The sequence below is a fragment of the Limulus polyphemus genome, unplaced genomic scaffold, assembly GCF_000517525.1.
Source record: "Limulus polyphemus unplaced genomic scaffold, Limulus_polyphemus-2.1.2 Scaffold1580, whole genome shotgun sequence".
NCBI classification, from domain to species: domain Eukaryota; kingdom Metazoa; phylum Arthropoda; class Merostomata; order Xiphosura; family Limulidae; genus Limulus; species Limulus polyphemus.
Genome location: NW_013667190.1, coordinates 22,079 through 43,798, shown reverse-complemented (window position 1 = coordinate 43,798; position 21,720 = coordinate 22,079). Strand labels below are relative to the sequence as shown.

The following is a 21,720-nucleotide window of genomic DNA, read 5'->3' as shown; positions in this document are numbered from 1 at the left end:
TCAGTTCCCGCCGACCGTAATCGCTGTCTTTCTTTCTCTCTGCCTGCTTCGTATCCGCTACGTCTCTGCCTCCGTCTCTGTCTCCACTACTGCTTCGACTCGGTCTGTCTCTCTCACTGTCTAGCGCACTTATATACGATGATACTGCCTGTTCTAGAAACTTCTAAGACTCTCAACACGTGCTACCAGCGTCAATTGACTCCTGCTGTCGCAACACACTAGCGAATCTTCTAGAATATTCGTCACGTGACCCCGCTGTCGTAACACACTAGCGAATCTTCTAGAATACTCGTCACGTGACCCCCACTGTCGTAACACGACGTTTTTCAGTATTTAGCAATAAGATAGGTATCTAGAGATTTTAAATAAAGCTGCTGACAAACCAGGCAAATTGTATTAGAATTGAAAATTAAGTGTAATAAGTGGTGTGAAATTGTGAAGTGAATAAAAAAACTTTTAAATTCAAATACATATGCAGAATGAATTATGTTTCTCGTTTTCCGGGAGGGGGCAAGTGCCCCTTACGCAGACGCATATGACTACTGATGGTTTGTGGCCAACTTCACCAAGATAGCAGTACCTTTGTCTGCTGTCACTAAAACTGAGATGAAATTTGGATAGAGTGAGGAATATGAAGACGCATTCTGATCTCTAAAGCTTACTTTAGTGGAGGCTCCGGTGATGGAATATCCGTGACAAAACAGTGAGCTCCTATTGGAAACTGACAACATTTATAGTGGAATTGGGGCAATATTATCAAAGTTGTAGAATGGAGTAAAACATAGAACATGTAATTGCATATGCTGGTTATATTATTATGGCTCCTAAAGGCAGATATATATACAATGAGGAAATGCAGAAAAATGCTTGTAGTTGTGTTTTTGTAAAATACTATTCAAACTACTTGTGTGATAGGTGGTTCACCATCCAAGTGGATCATACTCCAAGGAAATGGCTAATGAGCTTTAAAATCTGGAAGGGATGATAGTACACTGGATAATACTGTTCCAAGAATATGGCTTTGTGATAGTGCATCACCTTGTCCCACAACACGGAAATGTGAATGGATTAATTCACTACATGGTGAGACCCTGTTTGCTACAGTAGTAGATTATAATAATGGACGAATATCACAATTATACTTTGGGAGCTCTAGGAAAGCAACTGAAGGGCCCAGATCTAGCATGAGAGCACTTTGCCATTTGGCAATGTAAAGCTTGACCAGCACAGATAGAAGAACATAACATCAATGCACATAATATGTGCCACTTATATGGTCTGTTATGAGCGCTGAAAGCGTATTGTACCATTGTTATTAACCACCAAACTATGGTTATCAGATTGTGTATCAGTTTCAGCTCTAAAACGAGAGATTATCCAAACTTTGCAAAACACAAAGTATGGAAAGCATGCAAGTGTTACTCATACTTGTGCTAACATTCTACAGCAGTTCTACAGGTCATATTCGAGTAGAGGTGCTTGGTGCTGGTGTGAATGATGTATAGTTTGTGCATAAAAAGAGTCTACTGAAAAGAGTAAACTACAACAGAAGTTTGTTGGATCTCTTCAACAGAGGCTAGCCCTGAATATCACTGATCCACTCCAAGAGAGTTTTACGAGGTTATTGATACATACTTGTTGCCATCCGCTACTTTATAAAGTAGAGTGAGGCTTATCTATTGGTCAATACTTTGGCATAATCCATACCTGATATGTTAACAAAACAATGGATAGCACAGTTTGGATAATCAAAAGGGATTTATATGGATCAGAGAGCTGATTTCAGTAGCCAAATGTTCTCTATATTGTTTAAAATATTAGATATAATGAAGGTGTGTATTTGCCTTATCACCCCAGCCTGATGGTTCAGCAGAATAGGTAATACAAACTATCAAGCATATACGTTCTAAATTTGTTAACTCCAGCCAAACTGACTGTGATGAACACTTACCTTCCATCATGATTGTGTACAGAACAAATGAATATAGATTTATAGGTTGTGTGTCGAACATGTGTACGTTAGGGTGAAGATGGTGTATGATCCTTTCTCTAGAGCAGATATCCCATAGTGTCCATAAGAACATGGATTGATTAAAGTCTGAATTAGTTGATGCACACGAGTTTGCACATGAACAGCTGGAATGGTTGTCAAATGTAAGAAAAAAAAATTATACGACGAGACTGTAAAGGAATGGATGTACAAGAATAAAGAATGGATCTGACTTTGGAACATCCAACAGTATAAAATAGCTTGGATATGGTTGGACAAACCCATACTTTATATTCCAGCAGCTCAATCTATTGATATATGAGTTACAATAGACACGAGGCACGCAAAAGTGCGTGGAATAAATTGATAAGCTGTATCCATACATCATAAATGATCCTATAGTGCACTGGTCTTACCAGTAGTCATAGATTGAGGGTAATGAGTCAGGGGAAGACAAGGATGCTGTCTTATGTCACATTGATTCACCTGGTATTAAAGAAAGAAAGAGCTAAAAGTACTTATCTGGCTGTCCATGACAAGCCAAATGAGGAAACAATGGCATTAAAGGTGAAATACAGCTCTGATATACTGCTGATCTTCTGATCGATATACTTGGGATTGACCAGCTTCAGAAATTAGGATAGTTTGTAAGTTATAAGATTAATGGTACCTAAAGGGCTTAGCATCTGTTACTTTCCAAGCTATCGAGCAGTGTTTCACTATAGAAAGTAGCTCTTGGTTATCTGATAATAGCTGCTCAATTGTAATGTTAAGATGGTTGGTATTAGCGGATAAAGTGAATTTTCATGGAAGTATAAAGGTAACAAAGAAATTCATACTACGTCTGAGAGAAAACAGTTTTACCTAATGTTTTCTGGTAAGTATAGTTTAACACGTTTCAATTGGATTGAATTAAAACATTCATAAGTGGGTGGAATTATCAGTAATAAATGAAATTCACAGACAATAGCTCAAATGTCATAACAAATGTGAGTATGGCATACATTGTGTTTTATTGGGTTATGATGGGATATGTTTAATTAAGCAAATTGACATATTTTGTTAACATGCAATTTTATGAATATTTTCTTAACATTGTTTCAGTACAAAATGCAGATATGATGCACGAAAATGTAAGCTCTGAGTGTATTGTGTATTTCAGAATTGTTGAATTTGAAGAGTGGTCCGTGAAAAAGTGGTGGAATGTGGATTGGGAACTCTCCAGATTTAAATCCCGCCGAGCTTTCGTTCAACAATGCACAGAATAAATGTTGGAAAGTTTGCCTGAAAGTGAAAGACACAAACGTGAAACCTTGATTCGTGTTCTCACTGATGTGCTCACAGAGCCAGCTACAAAAACAGACATGTTTGTTGCATTGCTGAAATCTTTTGCAAATCGATTAAAACTAGTGCGTGAGAACAATGGCGGCCAAATCAAGCGATATTGATACTTGGAATTAATTTTTTGATTGAATTAAAATCTTATTTACTTTGTTATGCTCTCGGGGAAAAAATGTGATCTAATTTGCAACACTCCTTACAAAATATAGTAATCATCACAGCATTCAGAGTACCCAGATCAACAAACCTAAAATGCATGCATAAATACGCAAATATAAAACCAATCCACGACAGACTCATAGGTTGCTCGTTCAAATATTTTGATAAAAATGTATATAAAAACGGTTCACTACTCTCAATAGATTGCTATATCATACATGATGATGATAGTTTGAAGTATCTTTCTCCATTCAATTTTTATTATAAGAAAATGTCCACCTGCACTAGATCATAAAATATCGCTTAGAATTTGGTATCACAAGTATATTTAAAAGGGTATTTTTGTGTGAAATATATATATTTCTGGTGACTATTTCAAGTAAAAAAGTAGTATTTTACTATGGAACAAATGAAGAGAAGTAGTGAAATAGCACTAAATGCTATAAGCATTATATTCATGAACACGGTCCTGAAGAAGGAAGTAGAATCAGTGTTTCAACCCAGTGTTCTACATAATGTCCAAGCCCTGATTTTGTAAATATATTATAACATTTGACAGTTTGATATGCAATAGTAAAGGGAGGAGGAAGAGGTCTGACCTTCTCAGGTTGCGCACAACGACCAAATACCGATCCAGACAGAGGCTTCGCATTGTAACTGGATATTTTATTACTGTATATTCTGATTATGGGAAACAAGCCAAAATGCTGAAAACTTTATTTAAATTTTTGACTTGAAGAATTTTGTTGAAACTCAACTATTCACAATAGCTATTATAGTAACGATATACGGGTTATTCTATATAATATTTTTATTTTTCAATACATGGGAAGGTTTAATAAGAATTTATTTGCTCTTGGACTTCTAAGTTAGCATGCCAAATTTGTTCTGGATCAGTCAACTCGTTTAGGAGAAGATGCTTCCACAGACAGACAGAAAGTGTTCCTTAATACTGGATACTTACCGTACCGGTATGGCTTAATATGTATAGCCCATATGTGAAGAACGCCTGTACCCCTATTTTTATACTGGACAAAAAATTTACACAGTGAAGATAAAAAGTTAAGAAAAGTGCAAGTGTCTTTTGTCCAGGTGTTATTTAACATATGCATATACACAAAATGTGACAACGGTAAGTCTACGGATTTACAACGCTAAAATCAGGGGGTTGATTCCCCTCGGTAGACACAGCGGATAGCCCCATGTGACTTTGTTATAAGCAAAACACACATACACAAAATTCTACCTATAATATACATTTTTAATTACTGTTTTTGTAAAGCGCGTGAGCAGATGTGTATTGAAACTGCAGTGTTATCGGAAGTGAATTGTTTTGTAGTAATAAAGTATTATGTAACGTTAGGCCTACGGTTTTCTGTTAGGTGACGTTTCCGGAAAAATCGATGTTGTACCTATATTATAGTATCTCCTCTACATTTATAAAAAACATGGCAGCTTAGAATATAGTAATCATGTGGGTTTGTTGATTCAAGGTTTGTGGTGCCCACTTTATATCTACGTTCAAGCTGACAAAATAGTAGACTAAGTTAGCAGTTATACAATATTTCGGTCCTCTTTATTTTTAACCTGTGTATGCTTCATAATTAACGATATTGTTTGCCTTTCAGATCTGCAGCACTATGAAAACCTGTTAACGATGTTTCAAATGATTCGTTAGTAAAAGTCCTTAGTGTACAAGGGATAAATATATACCTTCTTATTTGGTATCATGAGAGTAATTTGTGTAATTTAAACTGTTCACGTTGAATAAAGTTAAAACTCACTGAAAAGGAGTGAAAATAGAAAGCATGTAAGCAAGTTGTTTACATCTCGATTAGCGCACGTGTGTGTGATTAGTTGTTCAGCGCGTGTTAGACAAGATAAATTTTCGGTATTAATCATTAGATGGGTGTTATTTATGTTATCTCGTGTAGCAATGCGTGAAATTAAAAAGGGTTTGTTTGTTTGTTTGAAATTAAGCATAAAGCAACACAATGGGCTATCTGTACTGTGCTGTATAGAAACCCGGATTATAACGTTGTAAATTTAAAAGGGAACAAAAACAATATTATTTAAGTGATATATTTATTTATTTTATACTTGAGATTTTAAAATGTCCCTCGTCTTAAAAGAAGCTCGTGAATTAAATTGCGAACTTGTTCTAAATATGTAATGTGGAGTTAGGCTGGAAATATTACTTTAGAATGTAATACTTAGTAAACTGGAAAATTACAATGTAATACATAATAAAGAAAAGGGGATGAAAATGTTATCATCCTGTTGAAATATTTGGATATCTTACTTCAAGTATTTTTCTAACACATATAAGCCATGTTTGTCACATTCTTCAACTACATATACACATATTATTTTACATTGAAGATATGTACATTTTTCAATCGCCTACTAAAAATACGCTTGTCACTTGTGCTAGAATATTTTATTTGGTTCGGATAATAATACAGCGTTATTTGTATCGCTTGTAGTAATCAGTAGCAGTTATCTAACAGTGCCGATTTTCTGTACATCATCAAGTAACTTTTGTAAATTTTAAATATGTACTTACTGAAATAATTTATTCAAGAAGTTGCCAGAAGCATTTTCAAACTGATTCAAAATTAAGGCGACATGTGTAAGCAAGCTTTCATAACACTATTGCATTTATTAACATTTTTATTTGCCAGACATTTTAAACACAAGCAGTCCCCCCCAGCGGCACGTCTGCGGGTTTACAACCCTAGAAACCGGGTTTCGATACCCGTGGTGGGCAGAGCACAGATAGCCCATTGTGTAGCTTTGTGCTTAATTCCAAACAAACACAAGCAGTCTCCAACAGTTTGGAGAGGACTTGTCATTGCGTAAAAAACTGTACAATGGACTAACTGTAACGCGCCCATCAAGTGGATTGAACCCAAATATTTACTACTATTAGCCTTCAAGCCACCAAATGAGAGAGAGGGGGGGGGTATGAAACTGTTATAAATTGACTAATTCATTTGTCCCTCGAGCGGAAAAAAATTTGCTACAATAGCAAGAAAAACACATGCTGATACAAGTATTTTTTTGGTATAGCCTGTAAGACAAAAATATTCAATACTATAGTAAGACAAGTAAATTTGCCTTATCATCAATCGATCCGTAGAAATAGTTTGAATTTACATTGTTAGAAACTGTAATTTCCTTTCCTGTAATTACAATACCAAGCTTCATTTTAATTACATATTTCAAATGTTTTTTACTGAAAAATGTGTGCGACCAATATTCGCTTTTTTAGTACATTAACGTTAAAAAACAGTTTCTTTGTTTGAACTTAAGTACAAAGCTACACAATGGGCTATCTGTGCTCTGTCCACCACGAGTATCGAAACCCGGTTTCTAGCGATGTAAGTCCGCAGACATGCCGCTGGGGGAAAAAAACAACAACAAACAACAGTTACACAGAAAAGCACCAATGTATTCTAAAATTAAAATAATAAGTCGCAGTGACTAATACTAAATATTTAAGTTCTGGTCTTGAACTTTGCACTCGTCTTATCAGCTGAAAATACTTATGCAAAGCTTCGTTACCTCGAAAAACAAAATCATCATATACGATATTCTCTTTATTTCCTCAATTAATCAAAAAAGAAATGTTTCTAATTGAACTAATATACTAAATACAAAGACCAGAAAGGTCTGGATAAAAACTATGCAACTGGATCTGAATTGTCCAAGTTAGTCAATTATTTGTTAATGAGAATAAACTTTCCAATTATCATTTCCCAACCAATACCATAAGTAATAATGAATAAAAAAGAAGGAAGCAATTAGAGGAAACACTTTGTACTTGTTTCAGTGAGATTATCTACGAATGTTATTACTCATCTCACTAAATTTCTCTTCAGTTTAAAATCTGAAACAAACTTATCGCACGTGTTTTTTGAATTTCGCGCAAAGCTACACGAGGGCTATCTGCGCTACCCGTCCCTTATTTAGCAGTGTAAGACAAGAGGGAGAGCAGCTAGTCATCACCACCCACCGCCAACTCTTGGGCTACTCTTTTACCAGCGAATAGTGGGATTGACCGAATATTATAACGCCCTCCACGGCTGAAAGTGCGAGCATGATTGGTGTGACGGGGATTCGAACCCGCAGATTGCGAGTCGAACTCCCTAACCACCTGGCCATGCCGGGCCCAAACGAGTTCATCTCGATTGTTTTACTCTTACTCACAAACTTATTTTAATGTATAACTTACATAAGTACTTCTGAACATAGTAATTTGCTAAGCAGAGTTTTCTCGTGTGCTCGAAAATATTTCAATGCTACACGGTTTATATTAATCTGAACATCGAAATAGCCTATTTGTTTTCTTTTTGAACGATGATTTGGTTTACTAATACGCACGTCCCGTTGTGAGTTTAGAAATGTTATAAATTTTTGTCTAATTTTGCAAACTTTTACAGATAACCACAAAAACGGAAACATGGAAATTGAGATATGTTTACATATTTCATCGTAGAGTTGGTTTGGGTTTCAATGTGCATTAAAGACAAAGCGGTAAATTTTTATTACTCATAGTTTTATACCAAACCATAAAAACTACTGGTTGACATACAGTTAAAACTTCACGTTGCATTTCTAAATTAAATTCTATCCTCTGTTCCTTTTTTTTTCATGTAAAACATGTTTTTTTCAAAAAATAAATAAGTATACGAAGGTATAGGATTGCTGTGAATTCAACAACTAGGACATCCATCATTAGCTCTTAATTTATGCGAAATGCATCTTTTAATGTTTTAGTGAGAGAAACAAGATTTGTCAGATTTCACACAAAGCTACAAAAGGGCTATCTTGTATATACACTCCTAATTTAGAAGTGATAAACCAGAGGGAAGGCAGCCCCAACACCACATACCGCCAACTCTTGTCAGACAGAATGGTGAGATATGGCCATCACTCTTATAACACACCCACGGCCCCAAAGTGCAAAGCGCGATTTTATTTTCCTTCTTTGTGGTAACGGGACTCGATCCACAGGACCTCAACTCCACAGTCCGGCACACTAACCATTGAGCCGTTCTTTTGTTTGCTGAATTTCATACAAAGCTACAAGAGAGCTATCTGCGCTAGCCGTCCCTAATTTTGAAGTGATAGACTAGAGGGGATGCATCTAATCAACACCACCAACCTCCAACTCTTACTCTTTACCAAGAATAGTGGGATTGATTATAATGCTCACACGGCTGAAAGGACAAGCGAGTATGGGTTTCGTTCCCACGCAGATTGCGAGTTGAATGCTCTAACCATCAGATCATGCCATGGCCAATGGACCGGCCAGGAGAAAGAAAGGAAGAAAACAGTTTCCACACATGTAAAGGAATGAGATATGAAAATACTTAATTTTTTTTCGTAACATTTTATTACTTTAACATCACAAGTATACACATTTGTTTCATCATTTCAAATAAAAGATTCCTGACTCAACTTCCAACAGCTCGGATACACCACCAAATAACTCTTACAATAAAAAAAACCATCAAGGAAAACAGTGCTTTGTACTTCTGAGATATTCCCTTAGAGATAATGAAAAAGTAGTTAAATTAACTTTAATTTTTTTACATACACACTGAAACAACAGAAATTTATATTCTAGCGGTAAGAGCACTGACTATGTGTTCTTTAATCATTAAACGCGCAAGTTTCAACATTTAGGAAAAAATCAACATCAATAAAAAAAGATGTACACCTTTAAGTATAGTAGGAATATTAAACAATTTAAGTGCAAAAAAATTATTGATAATTTTTTATATTTCCAGTATTTGAAGAATTCTACTTTTATAAATACCCACTATGGCATATTTGAAAAGGGAGTTTCTCGAGAACTAAAGAAATTTTAACAGGTACAAACACAGCAACATGAAATCTTCGCCAAAACCTCGAGTATTTGACAGTTGTACAAACCGATACAGTTCTGAGTGTTTCGGTTTAATGTTTATTAACCTAACTTAGTATTACCAATGATAACTTCCAGGACGTTCATGTACTACACCGCAGGTTTTGGAATAAAATTAGTAAATAACATAAGAACACTACTAGAAACGGAGTACAATAAGAAAAAAAAGCTCTCGATGCCTTAAAACGATGTTGTAAGAACCGTTTATAGCTTTCGACTGTCTGTTTCATTATAATTTTAAGCTAGAGAGATCAAATATACAAAGAAACATTCAGTGTATCCACTTGACAACATAATTGTTTTACTTGATTTCCAAGTCTTTTAAATGAGTCATGTCTGAGAACTTGATGTTGAAGTAAAATATTCTGTCTACTTACTGAAGAATGAACAAAATATTACATTACTTACAATATACTAAAAGAAAAAATATATTATTATATTATAAGTATTCTAAACCCAAAGTTCATAATTTCATAAACACATATAAAACTCATTACTTCATGAACAAACTAGTTCATAATGTTCATTAAACAATGATGAAAATAAATCTTGGAATGAACATAGGGAGGTGTTAAGTAATTGGTAATTCAAAGTAATCTTTAGAGCTCCAGGTGTATTTGTCTATATGTGAAAGACAATTAACATACAAAGTTTGGTGTTACTTATTATTTTATACATATATTTTACATTCATGACATGGAAACAGTAATTTTAGCGTCATGTGTGATGACTTTAAACCTACTTTTCATTTATCATACATACAATGCAAAAAAAAATGCATCAAAATAAATATAAAATTAGTGAATGTTCTATCCAAGTGGTATTGATAAAAAATAAAGTTATTACATTAATAAAATTAACACAATATGATAATGTTCACAACAGAATGCAAAGGTGACACCAACCTTAATAAACAGCAGTGGAAGTATTCTAATAGAAACCCCGATTTTAAGTGCCCCGATTTAACGCGAATTCGGATATAACGTGACGGGTCATTAACTCTTTCGACACGGGCTTGGTCACTGGGACTGACCTCGTAACCATAACCTCGTTATAGTTTACAAATTAATAACTTTTAAGATTTTAAGTAAAACCCTGATTTAGTGCAACCCCCGCTTGTTTCGCGATAACATTTTATGGACGTCAATGATCGCATTATAATAGGGCTACACTGTACTAATATGGCTGGAAGATATGCTTGGCAATTTTAAATTGGTTTCCTCTTAGTTTAATAAGCTAGGAAACCACATGTAAGTAATGTTAATACCTATATACAAAAAAAATATATAATTGCATAATTTTTAGAAATTAGTTTTGTCTCTGGCAAAATTAAGTAGACAAAATTACTTTTCAAAATAAATTATTATCTAGAAACGGAAATTATGTAGTTCTTTGAGTGAAATGTTATCTTGAGACAACAGAGAATTAAAAATCATGCTAGCCTATGATCATCCTGGTATAAACCAACTTGTATGTTTAATGATATTTCTGTTTTTACTTGATTTTCTATATATTTGTATGGCTAACACAATGAGGTTCCTTTTCATATTATTTTTGTAACTATGCCAAAGAACAGAACGTTCATTTTCATTCTGTAAATTTTAATAGGTTTTGCTTTTAGTTACTGCAAATAACATCAAATCACTCACTGAAACATGCGGTGTAAAATGTATACTTTAAAAAAATTAAAATGAAGAAAGAAAGACAGACAGAAATTTAAATACTTCTTGCCATTTGATAGTTAAGTACTTTATATATTTTGTTAAAATATGCTAACATTTGCATAAGTCATCACTGAATAATATCAAGCTTTGTTGGTGATTCAAACACATACCCTAAAATAAACTTCTCATTCTCTTACAAATGTGCTGTTTATATTAAAATATGTGACTCATTTGTGACTCAATACATGTCTGAATTTGTTTGTTTGTAGTTAAGCAGAAAGCTACACAATGGATTATCTGTGTTGTGCCTACCACAGATATCAAAACCTGATATTTGATGTTACAAGCCATCTGACTTATGGCTGTGCAAATAGCGGCTAACACATCTGAATCGCTGAGATAAATTTAAACACCCAAGACAACCCTAATCATAAAACAAAAAACTTGAATAGTTTTTTTTTCCATTCTAAAAAAATTCACAAGTTACTATTTCAAGTTATATAATCTGAAGTTCATAAAAACAACCACAGAACCTTTAAGATTAACTAAAAAAATACTTCAGCAACACTGTTATATAAAACAAGTTAATGTGACAAATGTAATGGTGATTTAACTTCTTATTTAATATAACTTACCAGAGTATAAATAAAGTATTTTGTCTGTAGCACAGAAGTACACAAGCATATGTATGTATATATATACAAAACATATACAAAATAGAATAAACCTAAAATACAGCCATTTTCTTCTTGCAACATTCAAATTAATCTAAAACCAATTCTTTGCAAAAACAATTCAACTCAATAATTTAAGCCAAATGGGTGAATTACTTTCCCACTGAACATTTACATTTGAATGGCACAAGTATAAATTATTATTAAATTCAAATCTCTGAATTGCACTGCTGTTTGAAAATATCATATTCATTTGTTGGAAGGTCATACAAATATGCTGGTACTTCTTCTTCACAAAGTTTTTAACACATAATCAAAAAATGAGTTATTTCAAGATAATAAGAAACATCATTAAAGTATTAAAGAGTAATAAATATCAAGTATTAGAAAGGAGACTATGGGTATCTGCAATATCACCATCATTTTGGTTAGCAATGTCTTGATCTGAGCAGTTTGAGGAAATATTGGTAGTGGTCTTGAGACGACGATAAGAGCCCAAAAACATAACCTACAAAGAAAACAAAGAACATTAGAACTCTTGAAAAACACAGAAATGTAGTGAAAAATTAATACATTACATATATCAATCAGTATGATATATAGATAAATATAGAGAGAGAGACATATTGTACATGAACACTCAATTCTTTGATTAATAATTGTAATTTGTGTACTTGGGTAATGGTAACTACCTTATTCAAAGCGTTCATTAAAATATTTCATAACAAAGTACCACAAAAAAACTGCCAATTATGAATTGTGGTGAAATAATAATCTTACTAAAATTCCACTATAATCTAAAGTCTAAGTTAAAGATTATGTATTTTCTTGTTTTAAGTAGAATCACTTTATTTACTTGAAATATTTTCCATTAGTTTTTTGTACAGAAAAAAAAAAGCAAAACAAAACAACTATTTTACCAATCAACTTCATTACAAAAACTTCTAAAGTCAGTTTTCATGGTAAACCTGAATAAATTTATTTAATTATTAATTTGATTTGTAGGTCTAGAAATGAAGAAAACTATTTTTAGGATAATACAGTCTGACCTCATGTTATGGATGTTCGGGTTATGGAATTTCACCCATATGGAAATTATGACCAATAAATTCGGAGTAAAGACTAAATTTGCCCTTACAGAATTTTGGGGTAAATATAAAAAAATTTTAAACACAAAATGCAAAAAAAACAACAACCAATTTGGCCCAAAATCGTATTTGTTTTTTAGAATATTTCCAAGCATCAGTGACATAGGTGGTGTGCTTTGTTTATGCGGTTGTTCTTTGCATTGCTTTTCAAGACTATGCAGTGTATTACCCTTACTCAAGACGTCTGGAAAGAGGCCATCATGTTCAAGTGCAAGTAGTACATCCAAGAGAGCACGGAAAAGAATTAATTTGGATGTGAAACTTGATGTTTTTTAGGAGGTTTGATGCCAGAGAGAAACTTAGCTCTACTGCTAAATCTTTAGGGCTTGCTACCTCTACAGTGAGAACAATTTGTGATAATAAAGAAAAAAATCAAGGCAGGTGCAAAAGTAGCTACACGTCTAAGTGCTCGTACATTGTATTTTCAAAGAAATGAAGTGATGCTTAATATGGAAAGATTCCCGAGTGTGTGGATTGAAGACCAAATCCAACGTAATGTGCCATTAAACACAATGGTTATAAAAGCTAAGGCAAAAACCTTGTATGATGATTTGGTGACTGAACAAAGTGGTAGTTCCAGATAGAACATTTATTTTTGAGAAGAGAAGTCTGAGAAGGGTTCAAAGCTTCAAAAGATCATTTGCCTCTACTTGTGGGTATCAATGCTGCTGGAGATTTTAGATTAATGCCCTTACTAGTGTACAGTTTCAAAACACCAGGGATATGCCAAGCATAATTTACCAGTGATTTGACACTCAAATAAGAAGGCTTGAAAGACTAAGTATTTTGATGACTGGTTCATCAATTTCTTCTGTCCTGCTGTGCAAAATGTAATATTGTCAACAAAGCATTGCTCATCTTAGACAATTGCACCAAGCCCCCCAGTAAACTTGAATGATCTTTCTGATAATGTAAGAGTTGAGTACATCCCCAAGAACACAACTTCACTGCTCCAGCCAATGGATCAAGGTGTCATCTCCAATTTCAAGAGATATTACTTACAGAGAACTCTGAAACAACTGATTAAAGCTATTGATGGAGATGAAAAGCCTACAGTTCACATTATGGATGCAACAGACAACATCACCAAGTCATGGGATGAAGTGAAGGAGTCAACTATGAATGGCGTGTGGAGAAACATATGGCCAGAGTGTACCAATGATTTTACAGAGTTCCCCCAAGCAGAAAGTGCTAAGAAAGTTCACCAAGACATTGTGGCAATTGCAAGACAGGCTGAAGATATCATTGAAGATGATGTGGTTGAGTTATTAAAGTCCCATGAAGAAGATATGTCAAATGAGAATCTAATAATATTGAAACAAGAGCGAACTGCAGAAGAGGAAATTATTGAAACACCACCCACCCAACTTCAGCTGACTACCAACCACTTATTCCAGTCCTTTGCCCTCGTAGAAGTAGTGGTGCAAATCCTTAGTGCTAATGATCCCAGTCGTGAAAGTAGCCTAAGAATTACAAGAGGACTATATGATGTCATGAACTGCTACAAGGAGAAAATGCTGCAGAAACAGCAAATAACTTTTGACACATCAAGATGATGATGATGATGATTTACAGGGTGAGGCAGACATCAGTACCAGAACTGAGTCTCCCTCTCCCACTGTGTAAAATCTAATTATTTTTGTGTACTTACTACTATTTTTAGTGAGTAAAACTATTAAACTATGTCACTTACATTTAATATGTGTTTAAAAATGTTTTCTTACATTCATGTGTGTTTTAATTACTTTTGTGGATCAAAAAAATTTCCATAAGAATGTATCTACACTTATAACATGGGAATCAATGGGAATATAAGGTTCGAGGTATTGAATTTCTCGCTTTGGAAGCTTTTTCAAGAACATATCCCTTCCGTAACGTGGGGGTCAAATGTATAATAACCATTCAAACAGAATTAATGATGTAACATCAGATTCTTTTTTTCAGAGAAGTTGACTTCACATCAATAAAAATATTGAAAAGCAAACACATTGATGTAATTTATCTCCCTCCAATATATAGTCTAAATTGTAAACTCATACTTTGAATTGGCAAAGCATAAAAACTTAAGAGCTTCTGCTTATAATGTTTATAAATATTTTAATTTTGAAGGCTAAAATTCTTACATAAAACAAATCTGAATGAAGACATAACTTACTGTGATTAGAATACAAACTGCAAAAGGAACGGCAAACAAAATATAACGAAAACGTGGTTCAAGCAAAGCACCTCCCCACAGTGGTCCAATAATACATCCCAAACTCACCATAGTTCTTCTTAAACCCTGACTTAATGCTACAGAAGGAATAAAAATATTTTTATTAGCTTTTAGTATATTTTTCAGAAGGCTATTTGATAACAATAGAAGATATGCAGAAAACCTAGAAAGTAGCCTTCCAAAATTCTCTAAAATATATACAACTTATAACAATAAAACGTTTATTATAACCTAATTACATATGAATATCATTAATTCTATGGTCAATGTAAGCTGGAATCAATAATCAAAACAATAGCTACACCATTATTAAGTCTTCTTAAAATGTTTTGCATAGCTATATAACAGCATTCTTGTGTCGGATGAAAAACATGCATTATACAACATTTTGATCAATATTTTTTACTCAGTACTTGTGCACTTTCATTGAAATTTATTAAATTAAAATTTTTAATCACTGTTCTATTTGGAGAAAAATAATAATTCTAGTCTAAAACTATGCTGTAATAGAACAGTCAAACAGTTATTATATTTTATATAAAACCAGTCACCCTAATAGCATAAGATGTGGACAGTGTTTGAAACAGCATTGAAAGGAATAAAAGGTAAATAGAAAAATAACAATGAAAGTTTCAATATAGGTTGTAATAATAAAACCAAGATTAATGAGGTCCAGGAATAAAGCCAATCTGTTGCAGAGAATTAATCAAAGGAAATATACTCAACACAATGATTTTCATTACAACAAAGCTTCAGTTTCAAGACAAAAACATTGTTTCAACTTTACCATACACATGGAATTCCAAATCAATGTTCCTGATAAATTAATAGTAGTACGTGTTTATCTTGCACCTAATGAATATGATATTAAGGTTAAGAATACTATACAATTGTGATTTGCAGGTAGCATATGAATGAATTTAATAACTATTTGACATATTCAGAACAATTAATTTCATACTCAAAATTTAATCTTATACAGTCACTTCACATCTTTTTAAAATACTGGTTAGTAATTGGATTTAAAAAAATCAGGCTTAAGCTGCTGCTCATTTTTGACAACTGAAAACAAGAGTAAAAGTAAGTGAAAAACAACAACAAAGAAACATCCAACATGGTAAATAGTGACTATTAAACACGTGAAGTATATCCATTTAAAATATATTTACAAGCCACAAATGTGAACTGATAGCATAAGCATTTACATAACTATCCAACAGTTCTGTTAATTTTTTAACTCCAAGGAACACACTGTGTCATTTGTTCATTCCAGATATTTGTTTGCTTTTTAATTGGCCTAGTTTATTAAAATGAATAACCATAAATGAATGGAAAAAAAAAGAGCTTTATTATGATAGCCAACTTTCAAGATGATAAAAATATTAAAAGTAAGTAAATGTTAGATACACATGACTATTTTAATTTAAGTATAGCGAGAGTGTTAAATGTAGTTATTTTTATAAATGTTAGTTTATTGCAGGTTTGTTTACGTAAATGTGCAAATCACACATTGAGTAGTTTAAATGTCATAAATTGGTGATTGTTGTATTATTGCATCATGTTACTAGAACCTTTCAAGTTTTTCTTGAGTATTATTACATCATAGTATCTCATGGTGTGTGGAAAGTTCTAGGCCTCAGTCGGGCTAATTAATAAATATGTGTCCAAAATGTAGTTCAAGTTAAGTTAAATGGAGAAAGTTAGTTAGTGCGAGATATAGTTAAATAGATCTAGACTGCATATTTGTGAGTTTAGCTATAAAGAGTTAATACAGGTCATTTTAAAGTGAAAGTATCACAGATTGTATTGCAACAATGGAGTAGAGAAGAATAATTTGTCTTGTCAAATTGTGTTCTAAAGTAACTGAACCAGCCTGTGTGTGTACTTTGACAAAAAGAGAGGATTATTTAAAGCTCTGGATACAACTGTAATAACCAAAAGTGTAACGAACATTTGTACATGTGTTTGACTTGTTTTAATACATTGTTTTAAAACAAGTGGACTACGTGCTGTTTGTTTATTGTTGAAATTTATTGCCAACAAGTCACAGACACCTACTGTAAATAATCCGGCCCTATACAAAACCTGACAGTACATTAAGTCTTGGTGAAATTTGTATAACTGCAAAAATATGCCTTATGGCAATGAATAAATAACTCTATCTAAGAGAATAAATTTAAGTCTAATGTGTATACATACTACAAATGAATATAGAGAAGATATCAATGTATATCAGTAAAAATTTTGGTTAATACCTATAAAACCTGGATGACAATTACTAACAGTTATTACCAACCAGTTTAAGCCCTATATAACCAATTTTGTTATTAAATCCAAGAAGTACACACACATTACATAAGATGCTTTTTTATGAATTTGTTATAATTTTTGGACCTGTAAATATCTGAAAAAAAAGAGAGACCCAAACAACAAATTTTAATAAACATTGCAAGTAACCAAAAAAGAAAGCACATAGCAAAGTATACACAATATAATTTACAAAAACAATTATTATATCAACAGAAGTAAAATACTTTTTTAAGCAATACCTTGATTTTTATTGCTTGTCACCTTAGATAGAAGAGAAGTTGAACAAACAAACAAGAAAGGAATCCCAAGTAAATCAATAATAATTCCCACGATGAGATATGGTAAAGATCCTTTATCATCTAAAAAACAAAGCATAAACTTTATACAAATTACAGAGGTAAAAAAAAACATATTTTAAATCTATTAATGTGATAAAAAAGTGATTGAACTTTTGTACTTATATTGCCTCAAACAGAACAAGAATGCATTCTATAGTTGTCAAACAATTTAACCCTAGAATAACCAGTGGGTCCATCTGGAAACCTTAAGGTTTTAAACACGTTTCCAAACTATTTATGTATGAAATTACTTAAAGATCCAGGATTTTTTTTTTGTTACAGGGTATTTAATAATATACGAGTCACATAAAAAAATTTAAACTACCATGACTATTGCAATTAATACCATAAATTAGTTATGGAGTCCTCTATGTATCTAAACCACATAAATAGTGATTTCACCTAGTTGTTTGAACTGAATGTTGTAATAAGCAAAAACCAAAAATTACTCATTATCTGGAACATATGAAATCTACAGGTATAAAAACAAAGTTAGTAACACAAGGGATACCAATTTTGCAAATAATGAGCAATAGTAAGAAATAATCAACTACAACCTAGTTTAAATAATGTATACTTTGGAAATATTGGCTATAAAAGCTAGAAACTAAATGTTTATGTCTTAAGAATCTTCTTTGGATTTGTAGTTATGATAATCAAAGTAAATGAACAATTTCTAAAAACTAAAAAACAAAAAAACTATTATATGAACTTCAAAGACCTAGTTTAAAACAACAATACTCACTTTGCAAACTTTATATTTTATATATTTACAAGGTTTGACACTCTACTGACATTTAAAACATACAAATGTAATTCAAATATGAAATTTAAAGAACTGGAAGAAGAACTGATCATCACTATTTAACACATTTAGCTTAAATTCTAAATAATTCTCTTGTATTTAATTCTGTTACATTATAAAGCATACAGATTAAGGCAGTAGCTGTTCCATAAATTCCATGGTTAATTCTGGAATATATTCAGAAAGATTAGGTTGGTTACTTTTCTTATTTTTAACAACAAATTTCTGTTCATTGAAATGGGATTTTATCTTACTAATTGTTATTTCTGCTGAATGAAACCACAAGTTCAGAGATACCACTTAATAAGTTAACTATTGTAAATTAAATTTTTGGAATGAAGGAGAACAGCCATTTTTCTTTTCTTACCAAGGACAGAAGCAAGCATACTATAATTTTAAATATAATTTTGATTAATAATTTTCATTTTTTACTGTAGTATGATCACATTTGATGTTCTGATTTTATTAAGTCAACTGTATGGTGTATTTTTAACCAGACTTATTCTTTAGTTGGTTAGGTGTTTAGGGGTTGGAGAACTGCAAAAGTGACTCCTCTTTTTAAATGAGATAACACTTGTCCCAGAAAATTATAGACCAGAAACAATGAAAAATGATCTAATAAAATATAGAAAATGGCTAAGATAGATACACTATAGAGAAATCTTGCCTACTAACTTGTGGACTTTTTTTAGGCTACTAACTGTTAATGGGATATTGGAAAGTGTGTAGATTTGGTGTAATTAAATTTTTTAAGGTGCTACACAGAATATTAGCTAAGAAAATTACACTGGTGTAGATTGAAGAGACTAATTGATTGAATTGTAGGATGGCTGGGTGAAAGGAAAAATTTATTATTAACGGAATCCAGTAAAACTCAACTTTTGTTACTATTGGTGGGCCTCAAGGTTTAATGCCAGGCCTCGACTTTTTTTATTTACATTAATCATAGGGATATTATATTAGCAAATTTTTGCCAATGACATTAAACTCTTGAGTATTTTTAGCTATACTGAGGATGTAGAGGTATCACAGAATGATCTGGATCCATTCATACTTGGATAAATAGTTAGCAAGTTACCTTTAGCTATGGCAAGTACATGGTAATGCATTTTTGTTACAACAATTTGGACTGCATGCTTTATACAGATAAGAATCCACTAAACAGTATGATTGAAGGAAAATGTCTTGGTAAATTAGTAGATAAGCTCATCATTCAAGCCAATGAGGCAGTGCTTTGTTGCCACGAGTAAAGTTAAATGAAACAAACAGAAACATTTTTTCATATACAAACTGTAATTACAAGTTGTAATTTATGTGTCATTGTGCATGAACACATTATTTTTTATTTAATATTGCAAATGAAAAGAGGTAATTATCTCTATAAAAGTTGCTGGTTAGATCTCACTTGAAGTATTGTGTACAGTTTTGGTCGCATTCTCTAAGGTAGGATGTTGACTTAATAACAAAAGTCATACAAGGATGATTCCAGAGATGAAAGGGTTATCTTAACATTAAGATAAAGGCCTCAGGCTTGTATGATTCCAGAGATGAAAGGGTTATCTTAACATTAAGATAAAGGCCTCAGGCTTGTATGATTCCAGAGATGAAAGGGTTATCTTAACATTAAGATAAAGGCCTCAGGCTTAGTTTGTGCTGCATTCTCAAGGCAGTAGAATGAGAGGACACAAATTTAAAATTTGGAAAAAAGACAGGTTAAACTTCAATTAATTGTGATTTATTGTAATTTTTGAAAACTGCCAATTTTTGCTACTTAAATTTTTATTTGTTCCAAACTTCCGAGATATGCCACTAAATAAATCTCACAATCAGAAAAATGATATTTTGTTATATTTTGGAGTATAAAAAAAAGGAGACATATTTTGAAAAAGTAATTTTTGTATAATTTATTTTTCAACAACAAGCATTTCACTGTATAATATGAACATACAAGTTTAGCAGAATATAATAGGCAGGGATGGATTGAAAATGCTCAAAAAGCAAGAAAAGTATACACTGTATAAAATGTTTTAAATCAGTATATAAAATTTAGTTTCCTTAACCATTTGTTTTTTACTTTACAACTTTCTAATTAACATTATATGGACTTATGTGAATCAAGTGAAAAATTCCAGTAATTATATTTACATCAATATTCTAAGTCAGTAAATTTAGCACTTACTAGGTTTGGCTGTTGGTAAGCATGCCAAAGACCATCCCAAGGCTAGGCATAGTATAGATACTCCCATAAGTAGCATACTTCGGTCAGAAAACCTCTTACTTATTATTCGAATCACAACAAAAACTAGGATGATCTTTTAAAGAAAAGAAAATATTCTTTAAACACAGTCCTTATACCCAGAATAAAGGTGAATATAAGTATAATTGTTAAAACTGCATCTTCAAAAGCTTTTAACTGAGGAAAATTTTAATATTTCGTATTTAGAATATTCTGATTGACTACAGATGATTCAGTACATTATATTAAATGATTTTAAATATGTAAATCAGCAAGTTACGTGACAATGACAACCAATATAAAGCTGAGGTGGAACAAAATGTATCAGAACTACATTTTGAACATTTATGGCATTTGGTAGGTAGTGTTGTGTGACCAAAAATTTATCACTCTGAGGAAGGGTATGCAACAGTCCTTTCCAATGCAAAATCTTCATAAAAATCAGATCATAAAGATGTGTTTAGATGAGGGATGTAGAATTTCCAAGATGGAGACATCCCTTATATTTAAGGGCAATGACAAATAAAGGGATATGGATCAACTTGGGATACCAGGAAAAAATCTGTAATATGTCATATCACAGCTATGATGAGCAAAGTTTAGCATCTTGTAACAGAGAAAATCTATGAGTTCAAAGGTTAGTGGCAAAAGCTGTTCATGTGACTCAGACAATAGTACAAAGTATAATCAATAAGGGTCTCCCCCTGGAAAAAACAATACAAGTCACATGTATACATGTTGTTTCCATGACATACCCATTTAAAGGTAGAATATCTCAAGCAATTTGGGAATGAAAAGGGTATTTCTGCTATTTCATAAGAAGACATACCAGTCACGTAGTCACATGCAGCATCTGTTGACTTCTGTGCCATTCCAACAGTGGAAATGGGCACTGGGCAACAGCC

General features: G+C 32.6%; 1 protein-coding gene across 1 annotated transcript in view; it reads right to left on the bottom strand.

Moving 5' to 3' along the window:
- Positions 1-8,881: 8,881 nt before the first annotated feature.
- LOC106464177 overlaps positions 8,882-21,720 on the bottom strand; it is a 30,021-nt gene continuing 17,182 nt past the window's right edge. The window contains exons 3-6 of the mRNA XM_022391869.1: positions 20,759-20,891; positions 17,676-17,795; positions 15,067-15,203; positions 8,882-12,271 (exon numbers count right to left, since the gene is read on the bottom strand). Coding sequence (XP_022247577.1) covers positions 12,140-12,271; positions 15,067-15,203; positions 17,676-17,795; positions 20,759-20,891 — 522 coding nt within the window. The 3' untranslated portion in view covers positions 8,882-12,139. The remainder of the gene's footprint in view (positions 12,272-15,066; positions 15,204-17,675; positions 17,796-20,758; positions 20,892-21,720) is intronic.